Source organism: Cydia strobilella, chromosome 3 (genome assembly GCF_947568885.1).
Source record: "Cydia strobilella chromosome 3, ilCydStro3.1, whole genome shotgun sequence".
Taxonomy (NCBI): domain Eukaryota; kingdom Metazoa; phylum Arthropoda; class Insecta; order Lepidoptera; family Tortricidae; genus Cydia; species Cydia strobilella.
Window position 1 is genome coordinate 20,412,038 of NC_086043.1, and position 18,510 is coordinate 20,430,547.

The following is an 18,510-nucleotide window of genomic DNA, read 5'->3' on the forward strand; positions in this document are numbered from 1 at the left end:
TCTTTTATTTTTAAAAAGAAACAAAACTGCATTTAAAGATTTTTTTTAATTCATTTGCCTCGCCCGGGAATCGAACCGACTAAACATTCCAAAAACTAAACACTCGCTATTTTATTCTACATTTGATACAGTTAATGTTAATGATAAAATTTCTCCAAGAAACATTAATTAAGTCTTATACTCGTCTGTTGTACAAAATATCCATAAAATCGAATATTTAGTACTCAAGAATATTTTTAGACTAAGAAAAAAAAAACTGAATACAGTTTTGTTTCTTTAGAAAACTAAAAAAATGATTCCTTTATAACTCGTTTTTTATGCGAAAAAGGGTAAATATCCAGAAGCATAACCTAACATATCTGATGGGTGTCTACCAATGACCTTTTAAACTTTAGAAAATTAGAAAAAAAAACATGGTTTTTGGAAAATACACGTTCTGTCAAATAGCCATTTGACAAACGAAGCATCGGACAAAATTTTCGAGATTGCGATAGTATAGTCTGTCAAGCCATTTCCATCAGTAGAAAAAAGCGGCAAATTAAAAAAAAATTGGCGCGAAGGGTTATCGTCCCAAAGAAAATTTTAATTTCGCGCCTTTTTCTACTGACAAAGTTTTTTTGCAGACTGTATATTTAAAACAGATTTTGCTGTAGGTACTTTATATAGTATTACTTATAGCTAAGCAGTCAGGCCTAGTTTTTCTCGGCCACCTTCGAGCCGTGGACGTAGTCTGTCTTGGTGATGGTCCTGTCTCCCGGCGGGGGCGCACACGTTCAGCACTTCCTCCATGAACGGCTGGCTTCCGTTGTCTGACAAACTTTGCTGCACTTTATATAATATAACTTATAGCTAAGCAGTCAGGGAGCCTAGTTTTTCTCGGCCACCTTAGAGCCGTGGGCCAAGTCTGTCTTGGTGTTGGTCCTGGCTTGTCTCCCGGCGGGGGCTCGCACGTTCAGCACCGACTCCACCACCACCTCCTCGATGAAGGGCTGGCTTCCGGTATCTGAAACAATATTTGAACCAAATTTAACTAATGAACCTGGATCTTGCATGATTCAAGTCTGGGCTGGGGCCCTAACCAAGATGTTAGATGACAATTAGGGATTAGGGATTGTTAGGGATAAGCTCGCCTTTGTATTTAAATTTATATGAATTTCATGTTAACATTTTTTTTGTACAATAAAGTGATTTACTACTACTACTACAATTGCAGATCGGCAAACGCCAAACGAAAGTAAATATGGATCGGGATGACAGAATTGACAAATGCTAAGAAAAGTCACGTCACTATTTCCATAAATTATTTATGTTTCGATTGGCGTTCTTGGCTAGGCTCCCTGATCACATCTACAGGAGCGGTATTCGACATGCGTTAAGTGACGTTTCGTGTTGAACTTCAGTTGAATGGAAGAAATCGTGTGTTGTCAAATAGGTAAATTTGACATTAGCAATCCACAGTTAGGTGACAACGAAACCAAACCGAACCACGCAGAGTTCAGAGCCATTTTAAACCGTATAGTAGTAAGAAAACAAAGTTGATTTTTGTTGCATAATTTTTTCAATGAATGAGTTTTGGTGTACAACCAAATGATACTTTCCACAGTTGATGAACAAATGATTCATTCCACTGTTGAACTGATGTTGAAGCCGAAACTGACAGTTGTGCATCTCGAATAGGGCCCCTGGTGTGTATACTCCGCCCATCTACTGAACCAGCCACTAGACCTCAGGTTCAGTAGATGGGCGAAGAACAGTGTGCAAGTTCTTGAAAATGTTCGGAAAATTTTACTACAATCAATTTTACTAAAATTTCATTCCCTTTACGAATATTTTCCGTGACCCTTTCGCAAAATTACCCGGTTTTATGTAATTTGAAAATACGACAGACATTAAGAGGCCGGTGTCGATTTTAGTCGCTAAAATGTAAAATTGATAGATTTAGTCCGTGAAATTTTACACCTTTTGTTACCTAATTGAAATAACAAGTACTGGTTTCTATTAGCACGTCTTCTTATCTTACCTTTTATCAGATCAATTTTTTGAAAACAGACTCACTAAATCAGTAATGTTTGCTTTTCTGATGGACGTTTAGGTAAACGCGCGTAAAGCACTGATTTTGTCGCTCTTATTTGTAAATTTCGTAAAGTTTGGACTGCTAAACATGGTAATTTTGTATTACACATATCCTGTACTTGACGTTTATCAGACTACATTTTTATTATTATGACTTTGAAGTAGTGTAAATGAAAGTTAGACGAAATAAAATTTCTCCAGAAATTTCTTCAAAACAAGTGACAATTTCTCTGAAAATCGACTTAATTTCAACGTAATTTTGATACCTAACCAATCTACAACATTTGCTGAAACTATTCTTATACATCAATTTGTATAATTTACCACCATGATTTTTTGATGAATTTTTAAAAACTGCCTCTTCTCTTCATGCATTACCGGTGACGCACGCTCCCGACCTCATTATTAAAAGGCAAGATGAGAAGACGTGCTAATAGAAATCAATACTTGTTATTTAGATATTATGTAACAAAACGTGTATAATTTCAACGACTAAATCTATCAATTTTACATTTTTGCTCCAAAATCGACTACGGCCTCTTAAGTATCTACTCAAAGACAAAAATGTAAAAAAATGTAAGCCATAAAAGAATCCGAAAAATTAGAATCTCTCATTTTAAATTGGGACATTTTGCGAACCTGACATCTATGCGAATGGGTAATTTTATGAAAGGAAAATTTGCAAATCAGATAAAATTTTAAGAAGGGACTTTAGGTATGAAAATGGGACATTGTGTAGATGGGTCGATTTACAAAAAGTACCAATGAATATTTCGCGGCCCAAAAGTTATATTCTACTCAGGCATTATAAGGAAAACCTATCCATTCGTAGGTATTTAAAGATTTAATAATATAGGTTAACATTACCGAGAAATGAGCATATAAGTAGCTATGTACCAACTCTAGGTAAGGTTCATACAATAACAAAAACATACACACATTTAAGATAACTGACGAGGTCAGGGACACGTGGTCTTCCGTCTCTAAATAGATAATTTTAATTATTATAATGTGTGAGTTCTTCTTATTAGTATTATAAAAACTCTTGTCATGTTTTTGTGTGTCCAAAAAAACTGATTCCTACGGGTCAGTTACTAGTAATCATTGTTGGTTTAGACTTTAGAGAAAAAAATATGTTTGATTGGATGGTTTACTGATGTTTCGGCGAAAATTACTTGACAAACTTTCAGTTCCCAAACTATTTATCCCATATTTTTAGTTGGGCGAAATTTCATTTCGCAAATTTACATAATCCAACCTAACCCAACCTAGTACGTCATTTTCATTTCGCAAGTATGGGGTTGGGAAATGAAATGGTTGCGAAGTAAAGTTATGCCAACGATTGGTTTGCCAAATGAAACTTTGGCGAAAAGTTGATTGCCAAGTGAAATTTGGCGAAATAAATTTCGCCAAAAAGGAAGTACACCGATTGGGTTGTGACTTGGCCATGTTATATTAAGTGGAGACTGCTGGACCCTGGGGTATTAATGAGGCTCTGGAGCTTTATTTTAGGGACTTGGGCAGGCGTTTAAGAGAGTGGGGTAATGATCCCCGCAGCGCTCTGGATCTTGGCTGGTCCAACAGGTTTCCATCACCATACAGCGTGGTAATGCTGGAAGCATAATGGGAACTTTTAGGCCGGTCTTGGTGCAGGGTGGGGATGGGCATTAGTTTATGGTTGTTTTTGACCAAGCTTGTTGCAGAATCTATGTTTTGTATTAGTGTTAATGTAGAATAAGGTCAGGACGAGGCTTGTGCGGATTACGTTTGTGTTTTGACGAAGCATGTGGCGGATTACCTTTTTGTATGATTTAATTACTAAATAATCAAAAGTATTGTTACTAAGTATTTACAAATATTTAGTTTCAAACATGTTAAATATTATAATATCTTAATAGTAACGCGTAACGCAGTTTTAGGTTATTGCATATACATATACATATAATTTTAGCCTAAAATTGCGCACTTCTCTTTCATTTTCGGTTACAATGAGGTACCTACTTTGAACCTACTACTTGTTGTACAAACTGCTGGAAAATCCTTAACTAAATTTACCTATGAACCTATGAACTTGAGTACCTAATAGTACCTACCTATGTACGAATTTACTTAGTTTTCTGTCATAATACTGTAGCAAATTTTTACCAATATGCACAATCCTCAGGTACTTAATCGATAGACAAAAACCAAATAAAGAAAAATCCTCACCTCTTGGTCCTGCTTGCAACGTAGACTTCTGTGGCGCCGCCGCCACCGCCGCCAACACCACCAAAAAAATCAACAAGACTCTCATGGCTCTATGGTTTAACTTTTTAAACTTTGACAACGCACTTTATGGCCAGTCAATTATTTTTTAGTGGCCAGTACGTTGTATATTTATTTATTCTTAGTGGCCAGTGCGGTTTTATCAAAGTGACAGGTTAGAGTGCCGCTAGCGCACTGCGGGTGAGATGTCACCGAGTCGGTCGTCGACGTCGGCGGTCTATTCTGCAGCGAGACAAATTCGAAATTTAAAGGTGATAAATGGTTGTGTCTAAAAAAATCGGCCAAGTTCGAGTCGGACTCGCCCACCGAGGGTTCCGTACAAATTTAACTTTTTATTTTATTTATAATTTTTTACAAATTCAGATATTTATTTTTACGTTTTCAGATTTTTCTCTATACTTGTAGTGTAGGACGATATTACTCGTAGGTACTTGTCAAATTTTATAGTTTTAAGTCAACGGAAAGTACCCTATAAATCTTTGATTTCCTTGTATTGAGAGTATCGAAATATACGTTTTTTGCGACATAAACGGCCATATTTTTTTTACTAACGTAAAAAAAGAAGAAGAAGTTTGATTTTTTCACAGCTTTAATGAGTACATATATGGTTTTAATTTCAACTCTATACCTCCACGCGTTCCCGAGAAAAACGGTCTTGACAGACAGACAGTTGGACGGACGCTGAAAAGCAGGTAGCAAAATGACGTCAGCGACGTCATAATGACGGCATTATAAATGCTACTGTAGTGATCCTATATGGGTTCCGTTTTTTTTTCCTTTTGAGGACCGGAACCCTAAAAACTATCTGAACTCAAAATGAATTATTTGAATTGCATCATTAAGTTCACGTTTTAATTACAATGAACCTATGAATGTGTTTAGTACCAATTAGTTACTGTAATTATTAGGAAATGAAATATATGGATAACTTTCTGCGAGCACATCAAAACATTGAAAGCTAAAGAAACGTTTTTATCCGGGATGCAATAAAAACGTTGACTCTCTAGTCAAAATTTCATCGAAATGTATGGGCTCTACAAACCTCATCGATATCGCATGCTTTTTTTGAAATATTCGATCGATTGAACTCGTCGAATCTCAGAAAAACCTACCTAACCTAAACCTATACCTATAGTCGGCAATGTTCGCACAGTAAATAGGGCTTAGATACAATTTTTTTAGAAAACTGAACGACTTTTAAAAGTATTTTAAGACTTTTAAAATACCTAATTGAAATAAAACGAAAAGCTAACAGGCAAAGAGCTTTGGTTGCACTTGTAAAAAAAAGTTGGTTCAGAAAAAATTACAATTAATCTTATGCACTAAATATTTTGTCATTTTGTGTTTTATAGGAAGTGATTTAGCTCAATGCAAATTTGCATAATATTTGCAGAATGGCCGCCGCATTGCATAAGGCTCGCGAGTGGGCGATATCCAATCCACTCCCGCGCAGCCTACACACCGCGACCCGCCAATATTACACACCGGTCGCATTTTATGAAAGGCTTGTAACATATAGCATATATTGTATCAAATGACAAATTTTTTTTTTTTGATACAATTTTTATCGCTGGCTTTACTTTTCTTTCAATAGTTAACTAATATTCATCGAGACAATTCTAGCAAACCCAAACACGAGGTTGCGTTGTTTTATCATAGTTAATAATGTTAATATGGCTACCTGCGGTCTCCGTGATCAGAGCAGTTCGACGGTACCGTCAGAAAAGGATTTGCCACACTGGATGCGTTCTGCGGTCAGCGGTCAGGTCAAACCCGCATTATGTATGAACAACATTGACAACCTTTGAAGTTGAAGTTTGACCTGACCGCTTCCCGCAGAACGCATCCAGTGTGGCAAATCCCTAATACTGTGCAGGCCTAGCAAGGATGACATTCGTTTGAAGAAAACGAAAAGAAACGCAGATAAACGTAAATAATGTATGGAAATGATAGCGTTTCACTTTGTTTTCTGCAAACGATGGTCATCTTGGGCACCTTGGCTAGTCCGTAATTAAAATTAAATATGCATGCTTACAATAATTATGTAGCAAATCCACACGCCACCCGACAACCTTCAGAGTTCAATCAAAGATGTGCTAACTATGTCACCATGATTATGTCGTAATATGTAAGTTAAATGTAATTATTACATAAGCTATGATAAGTAAAACATGTAGGTAGGTACCTGCATTCGGATTTTTCATATATTTCCAAACTGCCTACAATTCAGTAACGGCTGCCACGAGCAACAATGTGGGACATTACGTAAGATTACGTGTTTTTTTTTTTATTACAATTATAAGCTTACAGTAATACCAAAGCGCCTATAATGCTAACAACAGTATTTAACAATACATAATGAAACAGTAGATTTATATCATATATTATGTAACAGTAAATCTGATGTACATTTAAGTTTAAATGAATTCATTACCTTCGTACCTTGCCAATACTCAAACATATTTATTGCTCATAGTATTACAAATTACAAGAATACAGACCCTGTAAGGGCACAGCAATTTATTTTATACATACTTATACAATTAATCTTATTAATTTTTTTTTTGCAATGTATGCAAAAAAAAACTAACATTCTACTTTTTTCGCATAGTATCATCGAAAAACTCCTGCAGAGAGTAATAACTTTTATCTAATAAGTATTTATTTAAGGTGGTTTGAAATGATTTGGGATTTTCTATTGATTTTATTGCTTGCTCTATTAGCTACGAGTCGAATGAGCAAAGATCTAAAGGGGCCCACTGACTATCAGTCCGCCGGACGATATCGGCCTGTCAGTTGTTCGGAACTGTCAAATTTTTGTTCTAACTGACAGGCCGATATCGTCCGGCGGACTGATAGTCAGTGGGCTCCTTTAGGTAGGTACTTAGATGAATCTCCATAAGACAAAAGTGGAGGACCTGCGCGTAATCGCCTTTTCATACAAACGTAGTCCTCATTTTCCTCTCTGGATATTGACATTTTTGATACGATTTGTTGTATATCAACCTCAGCTATGCCTATACGGTTGTTTTTTTTCGAATTTTAAATTATTATAAGAGTTAGGAGTTAGGAGCATTTATAAATTTGTATAGAATCTGTTTTTCGCTCATAATTTTGACCATAATCAAAAAATCGAAAAAAGTCAAACGTACAGTCAAATACATCGAATTATGTTAAAATATTTTCCATAGTGTCAATATCCAGAGAGGAAAATGGGGACTACCTTTGTATAGAGAAACGGCCGTCCCCTTTCCTCTTAAAGTGACAAAAACTTTTATTACAACCATTCATATAATTCAATTACCTACCATTACAAGGATTAAAATGCAAATCAGTTGTGTAAAATATTTTTAGCATTTTCATTTGACAATATTATGTCAAGTGATCATAAAATGTAATACAGATGTTAAAACTCTTTGGAAGTGATTAAATTAATGGCCTATAAAGCTTCTGAATACGTGATTTGCAGACAGAATTCACAAAAATCAATGCATTTGCTCAAAAATAAATTCGTTTATCTGGCACGAAGGACCAAATGTAGAGCTCATTGTCAAAAATATGCGCGAGTTGTCAGAAAAATGTCAATTCCAATGCCACGGTTCATTGCAATACTACAGAAAAAAGTAATATAAGTAAAAAAAAAACAATTGTCACATAGTTTATGCCTACTATTTCCAAAATAAAACCATAAATACGGACATACTAATTTAATCATAGCCAAAAGTTAAGAAACGGGTTTAAACTAGGATAGACCCACTGTCTCTTTTTCGTTTGCGGTAACTTCCACGGGTCTCCAAACACATACTGGGTCTGCATCGGCCACTGCCATTGGCTTGGCCAGTCCATTGGAAAATACCCTGGGTCAATATAACCCGCGTGAGCGGACGAGGAAACGCCTAAAGCGCCTGGTTGTATTTGAACGCTACTTGTTCCATAGTTGCCGTTGATTGCTTTGATGAACGTGGCAGGATTGTAAAACTCTTTGGCTCCGTTGGGTCCTGGTCCAGGGTAGAAGTGGATGCCTCCTGAGGAGGATATGCGGCCGTTTCTGGAGGTGACCCTTGCGATGGAGGCGACGCCGAATATGTTTGGATCGTCTGATTGACGTTCAGATCTGAAGTTGGTGGCGGTTTCTTCTGAAAAATGTACAATGATATAGTGCCTAATTATCATACGATAAAAATAGATATAGAAAACACTGATGTCACTACGTTATCCACTATCAACATACCTGCACCAGCTGTGACAAACACAAATACAACCAAATTGACAAACCACGCAAGTCTCGTCATCTTGACAAACCACAGTCAAATGCAATCAACTCACAGCATCCCCAGTTTATATTTACCAAGATAAAATTACAAGTTTTCTTAATAACATTTAAAACGTTTCCTAATCAATGATGGAACGCGTTGGCAGGTCAATTTCCTATTCAACAGTGTGATGTCTATAATTTCTCCGTCATTACATTTTGGACGTGAGACATTAACCAATATAAAATTGTTTGTAAAAACCATAATAGCTTTACTAATACTAGCAATTGTTTGCAGTAATTATTTGTATTATTGATTGGTGTGAATATCTATAAATTGAGGTAACTGTCCTTGAAGATGAAAGAAAAGTCGGTCACTTGGATAGTCTTGGTTGCTATGTTGAAATGAAAAATATACATACCTACATATTTGGGACCGTCTTATACTCGCATGTAAGCTCTACATACATGTTGAGTCAAAATTAAAGGGGCCCACTGACTATCAGTCCATCGGACAACATCGACCTGTCAGTTAGAACAAAAATTTGACAGTTCCGAACAACTGACAGGCCTATATCGTCCGGCGGACTGATAGTCAGTGGGCCCCTGCTTTGTCTAAATTTGTTTGCCAAGTTGTAATACGATGGAGCTCCAAATCTCCTAATGAAACAAAAATACCATGATGACATAAGATTCCTAATTAAAAGTTTACCCGTTACATTAATAAAGCGATATGATGGAGCTTTTTGTCTTTCTCTTGGTTCTGACAGAAACAAGGCAAGGTCGTTGTCCTCTGTACGCAAAACATGACCTCAGATTCATGATTTCAATTTCAGCTCTCTAATCTAATATAATCGCAGTGTTGATTTTTATGGATCTTCACAGTTACGCGCCTACGTTCAGGCAATTCATATCATAATTAGAATAGATAATTACAGTGATAGCAGGACTATGGTTTTTTAGGTAGGAGTTAATAACGATAAGCCAGTTCGTATCTTTATGGCTCAGACTTAAGGTTGGATTTAGGCTGTATTGATTTGCTTTTTTATTCTATCAAAAATCAAATATTTTTAGGGATGTGTTTTCAGGGTCCATTGCCTTCCTCGATGCATCGTTAAGTTTAGTAATGACGGACATTTTATAGCGTTATAAGGCCTATAGGCCTATATAAAAGAAGGTGAAATAAATTATGATTTCTCACAGTAACTTCTCACCATCCACATCGCCAAAACCGTAGAATTACACCTTAGTTCAGTTTCCTATTTAATTTTAATACACAAGTGGTGTTTGCCTATAATTAGCTGTGCAATAAGCTTAATATTAATCGAATGTAACAACGTAAAACGTAACCTAACAATGTATAATTGTAACCGCTATGGAAGACCTTTTAAATAAATAAAAAAAAAACAAAATTCACACCTCACTAGCAAACATTTGAAATTTTGCAGCCATGTGTGGATTTAAATTGTTATTGGCGTTTGCCAATGTTTTTGTTGTGACGGTGGTTCCTATATAGGTACTTAACATTTTTAGCTTGCAGAATATATTATTATATTACATTGTCATTGTTTGTTTCAGGATCGTCACCATCACACAGTAATCGCCATATCATCATCAGATCCCAACGTCGAGAAGTATTTATATAACAATCAACTTTCCTAACCAGGGGGTGAATGTTGAAGTTAACATTAACCCCTCAGACGTTTTCCAAAAATCTTTTAGTACTGCTTAAGCTGGAACATACTTCAAGTGGAAGGTAAAATATGTTTTCCATCCTTCAATCCGTTTGTACTTCCATTTGGAGTTTTGGAATTAATGGAGTTAGTTTTGACAACGCTAAGACGAAACAACGAGGTACCTAAATAGTTTTCATATTTCATATTTGAAAAGAAGTTTGACCTAATTTATTTGGGGATGTTTATATAGGTATAAATATTAAAGTAATTAACTATCATGTCCAGCTAATTGATTTATATGACTATAGATAGAAATATCAAAACGGGCTGAACAATAAAAACTGTTGTAGGTATTTAAGAACTAGACTTTTATTGAGATTCATCACACAATAATTCAAAAGACACTGAGACAAGTTTAACAAGTCGTCTCAGTGTCTTTTCACAATATCCTTATTATTATAATTAGTAGAATCCGCTGTTAACGGCATGCGATTGGGCCGCTTGGAGACCTGGCGCATTGACGCTGGAGGCTCCACTGTGCTGAACAGCACCTCCATGGTTTTGCATAGCTTGTGCAGTGCTAGCTCTGTAGTTTCCATTATTTTGAGCCGCCGAAACAGCTGACCCATAGTGTCCAAATCCACGATTTTGAGCCGCAGACATAGCTGAACCGTAGTTTCCAGAATGCTCAGAAGAAGCTACCGCTGAACCGAAATCATTATTATAACCCAAGCCCCTCACGTTCTGAGTGGACGCCACAGCGGATTGGTAACGAGGGTTGTTCTGGGCGGCTGAAGTAGCTGCTCCGTATTGGAGACCATTTTGAGTTTGAGCGGAGGATACGGCGGAATTAAGGCCGTTGTAGTTTTGAGCTGAGGAGATAGCGGAGCCGAAGTCGTTACGAAGTCCTCCGTAGGCTGGCTGTTGTTGGTAGACTGGGTAGGATGGTCCAGCGCTGGCCATGCCAACGCCGCTAGCATAATTTCTGTTGCCATTGCTTCCTAAACCAGCTCCGTAGGCTTGAGCATCGCCACTATGGAAGGAGGTGCCCATGCCAGTGGAGTGGCTAATGCCGCCGATGTTGCTGCTGAAGCCGCTGCCGAAACCGAAGGCGAAGTTGGGGGAGCGACCGATACGCATTAATACTCCGGGGACGTATTCGTCTGGAAGGAAAAAATATACACATTACTTACACAACTTAAGACAATCTTTGCCAAGTTAAGAGAGTTAGAGTTAAGATCGAGTTAGTAGAGAACTGATAGATAAAAAAAGTCTTATTACTTAGATGTATGATTCAATTCCTGGACGTGGTATTTAAGTTACTTAATTTAATTTAGGTATTAGGGCATAAATGTACATTCCAAATGGTGAAGTTTATTTAGTAATCACAGGAATAGTATGGAACTTTCATTTTGGAAAGTTCTCCATGGAAATATATATAAATTTTTGAGAACTTTCATGCATGTTATTCCACACCATAAAACTAAAAAATTTAATCGCTTACCATCAATGATGACCGGCACGGCACCGCAGGCCGCCAACGCCACAACGAAAACAACAACCTTAGCCGCCATTCTAGATCTCAGCTAATTGCTAGTACTAGAGAGCTTACACCTTTCTCCAACACTGGATGATGCTCTCTCGCATCCCTGGCCTTTTATACGAAGAAAATTCCCCACTATCGGACTCTATCATCTACTTAGAGCATCACCCTTAAATGATCATCGGTAGACCTTATGTCTTTGACATAAGTTTTACATGTAGACGATATGTATCGTAAATATACGGACCGGTAAAATAAGATGGGTTTGCAATGATTATTATCGTAAACTTTGGGAGCAGCACTTAATTGCCCGTTTGCGAATCGGGGGTCAGCTAGGTCGGAGATTTTAAAGTGATTTATTTGGTGTGCGATTTTTTCTGACTGAGTATTATGATCACACGATCATCGGTCTTTTGAAATATACTCTAAAACTGTATTAAATTAATGATTTTTAATCGTACACGACATATTTTTTATGTACGGTCAGCTGCAGCTATCGCTAGTTCTAAACAATATTGTTTATCTATGGCAGGGGAGATCAGTTATCACTGCAGCTGACTGTACTAATGGTCACAAATTAAAAGAAACGCATCTAGATTTTGTGATTTTTTTTATTTTATCAAAATCATTATCATCATCGAGTTATCATGTCATGGTGAATTATCGTTTATCTTATCACAGATGGACGCTTAATTACATTTCTTAAAGTAGGTAATACTAATACTCAAATATATATTTATCACAAATAATTTGACTAAAACTTAACTATTTTTGCGACCAGCAAAAGCAAATGAACCGGAAAGAGCATAATCATGTCCATATTGTCCATGTTCATGAGGACCATCTGGCCGACCATGATCATCACCAAAAATCGCCTGGTCATTCTGCTCCTGTTGACTAAGACCTTCATCATGTGAACCCTCATTATGAGCCTCATCGTAGTATACACCTTGTCCAGGGAAACCAAACCCATTGCCGGCTCCTGGGCCGTAGTAGTTTCCGTTAAACTGGTTATTAAATCCCCCTTGTCCGTTACTGAAGCCTGGTCTTCCAAATCCTTGGGGACCTCCAAAACCTCCATAGCCTCCGTGGTAACCGCCGTATCCCGGTTGAGGCCCGTTGTACTGATAATTATTAGGATAGTACCCGCTGCTGTAACCACCGCCTCCAGCGCTTGCTGAGGATTGAGACTGGCTGATACCAATGTTGATCGCCGGCGGATACCCCTGTTGGTACCCCTGTTGGTACCCTTGTTGGTACCCCTGGTATCCTCCATAACCCTGCTGCCCACAAATCCCATACTTTTTGCATAACCTCTTTTTGTGCCCGCGCGGCTCTCTCACCAAAGCCGCTCCACTTTCAGCATCTGTAATTTAAAAAGTGTTACACTAAGGGTTCTATCACGAACAATAATATAACGTGCTAATCAGTGAACGATCGCGAAGTCATGGCAGGTCGATAATATCGAACAAGTTTATTATAGTGGCTAACTGATGGCTAGCCATAGCCCACAGGCAAAAGTAGAACAAGGGGTAATCATACACCGAATTCGATTCGTGTTTAGATAAATTTGTTTGGTTTATTCCCATCGCTTATACGATTATAGGCCGCAAATTAACGTTGAAAACAGTTAAACCAGTAATAAAATGTGATCTTCAATAAGCAAACTTATTAAGTACGAATCACGAGATCACGGTTACCAATCGTACAGTCGCCATCAGATATATCGGAGCAGCCAAGGTAATTACAAATATCTGAACATAGCTTCTATTATCAGTCGTTAAACTGTATGGTCAGACATTTTTGAGCATCTTGGCTACTCTGTAGGCCGAGCACATGATTGGCGCGACAGTATCTCGCCGCGAGATAGACTACTTTTCCTTTACTAACTGTATGAATTAAAGAGGGACGGGTAGTCTATGTCGCGGCGAGATACTCTCGTGCCAATCACGTGCTAGCCCGGCTGATATAATCTGATATGATGGCGACCGTACATTGGAGTTGAATGCTTGACTAAATTTAATCGGACCCGACCAAACTGCAGCTGCACCGCCTTTGATCGTAACAGAGTGTTGAAGTGTGACAATAAACGTCAAAGTAAGTACAATAAAAATATGACTTCTATAATGGCAACTCCACACTTTGTTACCAAGTCGGAACAGATAAAGTTTATACGGACAGTATACGCATTAAGCAATATGAATGAAGGTTTATAGGTAGCACCAAGCCAGTGAGTAACCTTGAGTAAGGGCCGGCCCGAAGAAACCAACAAGGGCGACGACAAAAAGTACTCTCAGAGCCGCCATTTTCTTCCGATACTTCTTGTGGTTGTGTTAGTTTTTTTGCGGGATCATATAGTTTTTATAGGTCAAAGCGAGGTCACCCCCACGCAAACTCGAAATACGCAAAACCAGACTTATTCACAAATTATTTTGCAGATAACTTGTATATCTTGAACCCGGGACATGTAACAACTACGGTTAATATAAACTTGTCTTTAGACTGGTTTTATGTATCGAACTGGTCAGTAGTTTTGATGATAACAGTGAAGATTCCCACGGATTCGGAAGTAATTATGAACATCGAGAATTTGTAAACAATGCATCGGAAGCTCTTATTTAGGGGCTTGTGGCTGGGCCAAACAATGGGTGATAGATGAATCGTATATGGAGATAAAGACGAGCGAAATGTTTTTAATTTAGGAAATTATTTGTTTTATTTTTAGGTAACTACGGTCACTAATAACTACTGGACATATGGGGTACGGTCAAGGAAAGTAATTTCAGTACATACTAGCCAATACTCAAATGTATACACATTTCACCTATCTAAAGATAATTCTACGATATGTTATGTGTAGGTACATACTTCTTCCTATTTTCTCTTGTTTTAGGGTTCCGTACCCAAAGGGTAAAAACGGGACCCTATTACTAAGACTCCGCTGTCCGTCTGTCTGTCACCAGGCTGTATCTCATGAACCGTGATATATAGCTAGTTGCAATTTTCACAGATGATGAATTTCAGTTGCCGCTACAACAACAAATACTAAAAAGTATGGAACCCTCAGTGGGCGAGTCCGACTTGCACTTGTCCGGTTTTTTTATTATTATTATTTGGCTATCATTGCCTTTTACATCCCATACACGCAGTTTATTATACAAAATCCCATGGAGACTATATAAAGGAGCCAAATCTCTTTGTATGAAAAGTGTCCATCAAAAAACAGTAATTAGGCGGCGCCGCCATACACCGAAATACTACCAAAACCAACCTACGTAATTTGGTCGGGTTATTTGTTGCCTTATATGGTTCATGTTATACTCATGTCCCAGAGCCTAACTAGCGCCACCGGAGAGATTAGGAACTATTATTTAAAGCTGAAAGCGGTCACTTGCAACAATTCTGCCATAAGAGATTGCGATCCTTTCTATACCATCCATAACAAAATATATTCCGCCTACATGGATCTTGTAGTTTTATGGACATGTCGTAGATAGAGAGAGATAGAGATCATACGTATATATAGTAGAAGAGAGAAATAAATAGGTATACTAAATATGAGTTTAATCATAAACAAATATTGTGAAAATTATTTCATTAAAAAAAAACATAACTTATTGAAGTTTATGCCATAAAGATGCAATATTACATCGCCCTTCGGTAAGTATACGTATACTCTAAGTACCCTTTGATTGAAAACGTCACGATTGTCTATTTCCGCATTATTCCCATAATAACAATGTTGTCGGTCAGTGTCATCAGCCCGGAAGACCACTTCCTATTTGCTAATAAGTTTTAATTCGTTTATTAGCATATTTAATCCGCGAATTTTACTATAAAAGAGCTGGCAAGGAGAGGCGTGGGCGGTGACCCTGACCACGAACCAGTGGCAGATACGCTATAAAGTATAGCCCTGATAGTTCCTTACAGGTTAAAGATGATAATATGAGTCAATCAGTATATTCTTTGTGTAACATTAGACTTCCGTGAGACACAGACATATAATAACCGTTAACGCAAGCTCCTGATGACACTCCTCGGTACGGAGTGAAACATGATGAGCGTTTTTCGACTTAAAATACGTGAGTGACCTGTTATTAATACCTATATATTTAATATTATTTGTGTTTAAAAAGCGATAATAGATCGCAATTAATTTCTCCACTAATGTCTACTCTAAATCTATAACATTTCGGCAAGGTACATAACCCCAAAGTGCTGAGCTCACTGGGACTGGTGGTGCCCTCTGGCCAATTCACCTACTGTCAGGGCGATATTAATTTTATTTTATTTTATTTTATTTTGGTACATGGAAAACCAACAGCGTTAAACATATCATCATCATCTTCCTCGCGTTATCCCGGCATTTTGCCACGGCTCATGGGAGCCTGGGGTCCGCTTGACAACTAATCCTAAGAATTGACGTAGGCACTAGTTTTTACGAAAGCGATTGCCATCTGACCTTCCAACCCAGAGGGGGAAACTAGGCCTTGTTAGGATTAGTCCGGTTTCCTCATGATGTTTTCCTTCACCGAAAAGCGACTGGTATAAATATCAAATGATATTTCGTACATAAGTTCCGAAAAACTCATTGATACGAGCCGGGGGTTTTGAACCCGCGACCTCCGGATTGAAAGTCGCACGCTCTTACCGCTAGGCCACCAGCGCTTCTTCAACAGCGCTAAACATATCAACAAACTATAATAGAATTAGAGAGCCAATTATAGGTTTTCACTTATAGAAACGGAATGAAATATAACAAGCTTATTGCCCAACTTAATTACACATGTACAAGTTCATACAGCACAAGAACAGAGGATCGATATGAATATGATCGAATATTACAAAAAATAAGTAGAAAAGAAGGTAAAATCTGTTAGGTAGTACATTTAGCCACAGTACATTAGCCCTGACCTGCGCCAGAATCATTGTCACCCATAAAGTATCTAATTAATTTATTTTTATATTGAATGAAGTCTACTACGAGTAAAATAGACTTATTTAACTGCACTCTGACTGAGTTCACAGAAGCTATACAAGCCGGCAACTATGTTATTTGCCAAATATTTAATGTTCAGCTTTGTTGCAATATGATGCTGTAACGTGTTGTGTTTATCTGTTAATAATGTTTAGTTTTCAATGTAACATTTAATTATCACGCGTTAGACTATATAGTCTGTAAGTGATAAAATTTGTATGATTGTAATAAAATTAAATAGTTATTTGTGCAACAAGAGAGGAAAGTTAGTTTTTCTTGCGAGTGTTTATTTTGAGTCCCGAGAAAGCGAAAGACTCTATAATTGAATCACGAGCGAAGCGAGTGATTCTAAAGTAGAATCTTGAGCGTAGCGAGGGACTCAAAAACACGAGATGTAAAATAACTACTCTCGTGTTGCACACATAATTTTTCACCTCAGTAGTGAGAACATATTAAAGGTTAAAATGTATTTCGAATTACACAGAATAAACAGAAAAAAAAAAGTATTATAATATGTACGATACGATAAGATACGATACGATACGATACGATACGATACGATACGATACGATACGATACGAGACGAGACGAGACGAGACCGGACCGGACCGGACCGGACCGGACCAGACCGGACCGTACCGTACCGTACCGTACCGTACCGTACCTTACCGTACCGTAGTATGAAGTTCATGGCCTTCACTAAATTAAAAAGCTACATTGTTTCACTCCCTGGAGTGAGGAAAGTCGCACTTTCCTCACTCCAGGGAGTGACGAAAGTAGGCTTGTTCGAGCTGCTGAGGTGAAAATTAAATATCCGATCAAGACACCAATGTCAGTGACGATAAACATACATTTTGCGACGTTGTTGGTGCAGTCGTCTTCGAGAAATCGGAAAACATAAAAAGAGAATTTTGAAGTAGATTCAAAAGGAATCTGTAGTATATTCAATATTCTTGATTTAAATATTCGCGCCTGCGTTAACAGATTCATTCACCAACTCACTCTCTTCCGTCATATCGGTTTACCTATAAACGTGTAGTAGCTATAGTTTAATAGAAATAAAATATATCCAAGTGTTTGGAAGTGTAGTGATGTGTATTAATATTAATTAATTACCGTCCTCCTCCGGCACCCAAATATATAACAGAATCTATTAGAATTTGTTATAATTTTATTTGTTACTACTGATGCTATAAATTTAAATCAATTTGATATTAGGTCTTTAATTTGTGGGTTCGAATTGGCTTCCCAATTCGCTTGAATTGGTGAACAGGCCCTAATAAACCGTACCCTTGAACGATCGAACTTGAACTCGCGCGTGGACTTCAATACGAATAGGTATCAGTTATCAGAAAACAAGTGTCAGGAAAAGAAACACTGATCCCAAATTTAGCGAGGCGGTGCTAAAACACATCAGAGACATCGTCAACAGCACTAGTGGCCAATGGAAAAATTGCTGCAGGCATGTTGTAGAGATTGAAAAGAAAATGAAACGAGATTATGGGCACCCCTCTGTCATAATGAATGTGACAGAAGATTCCGAAGATGAAGAAACTAGTTAAAAAAAGTAGTCGTGATTTTTGTTATTTATTAATTGAATATATCTACATCTTTATTTATATTGTACCAATGCATGTTTATTTATATTTTTAGTTAGTAATTTATATTGTATGTATGTATAACTCATTACTGTTTGGCTGGTTGTTTATTATTTACATTGTAT

At 37.4% G+C, this 18,510-nt stretch overlaps 3 protein-coding genes across 3 annotated transcripts; all 3 read right to left on the minus strand.

Annotated features, from left to right (window-relative positions):
• Positions 1–641: 641 nt before the first annotated feature.
• LOC134756311 (uncharacterized) lies at positions 642–4,439 on the minus strand. The gene is made up of 2 exons (XM_063693140.1): positions 4,282–4,439; positions 642–1,003 (listed from the first exon to the last, which is right to left on the minus strand). The coding sequence occupies exons 1-2, from the start codon at positions 4,364–4,366 to the stop codon at positions 867–869; spliced, it is 222 nt and encodes a 73-aa protein (XP_063549210.1). The 5' UTR covers positions 4,367–4,439; the 3' UTR covers positions 642–866.
• Positions 4,440–10,617: 6,178 nt separating this feature from the next.
• On the minus strand, positions 10,618–11,881 carry LOC134756312 (fibroin heavy chain-like). The gene is made up of 2 exons (XM_063693142.1): positions 11,771–11,881; positions 10,618–11,429 (listed from the first exon to the last, which is right to left on the minus strand). The coding sequence occupies exons 1-2, from the start codon at positions 11,838–11,840 to the stop codon at positions 10,729–10,731; spliced, it is 771 nt and encodes a 256-aa protein (XP_063549212.1). The 5' UTR covers positions 11,841–11,881; the 3' UTR covers positions 10,618–10,728.
• A 689-nt stretch (positions 11,882–12,570) lies between these two features.
• Positions 12,571–17,802, minus strand: LOC134756237 (heterogeneous nuclear ribonucleoprotein A1-like). The gene is made up of 2 exons (XM_063693065.1): positions 17,790–17,802; positions 12,571–13,175 (listed from the first exon to the last, which is right to left on the minus strand). The coding sequence occupies exons 1-2, from the start codon at positions 17,800–17,802 to the stop codon at positions 12,571–12,573; spliced, it is 618 nt and encodes a 205-aa protein (XP_063549135.1).
• Positions 17,803–18,510: the final 708 nt, after the last annotated feature.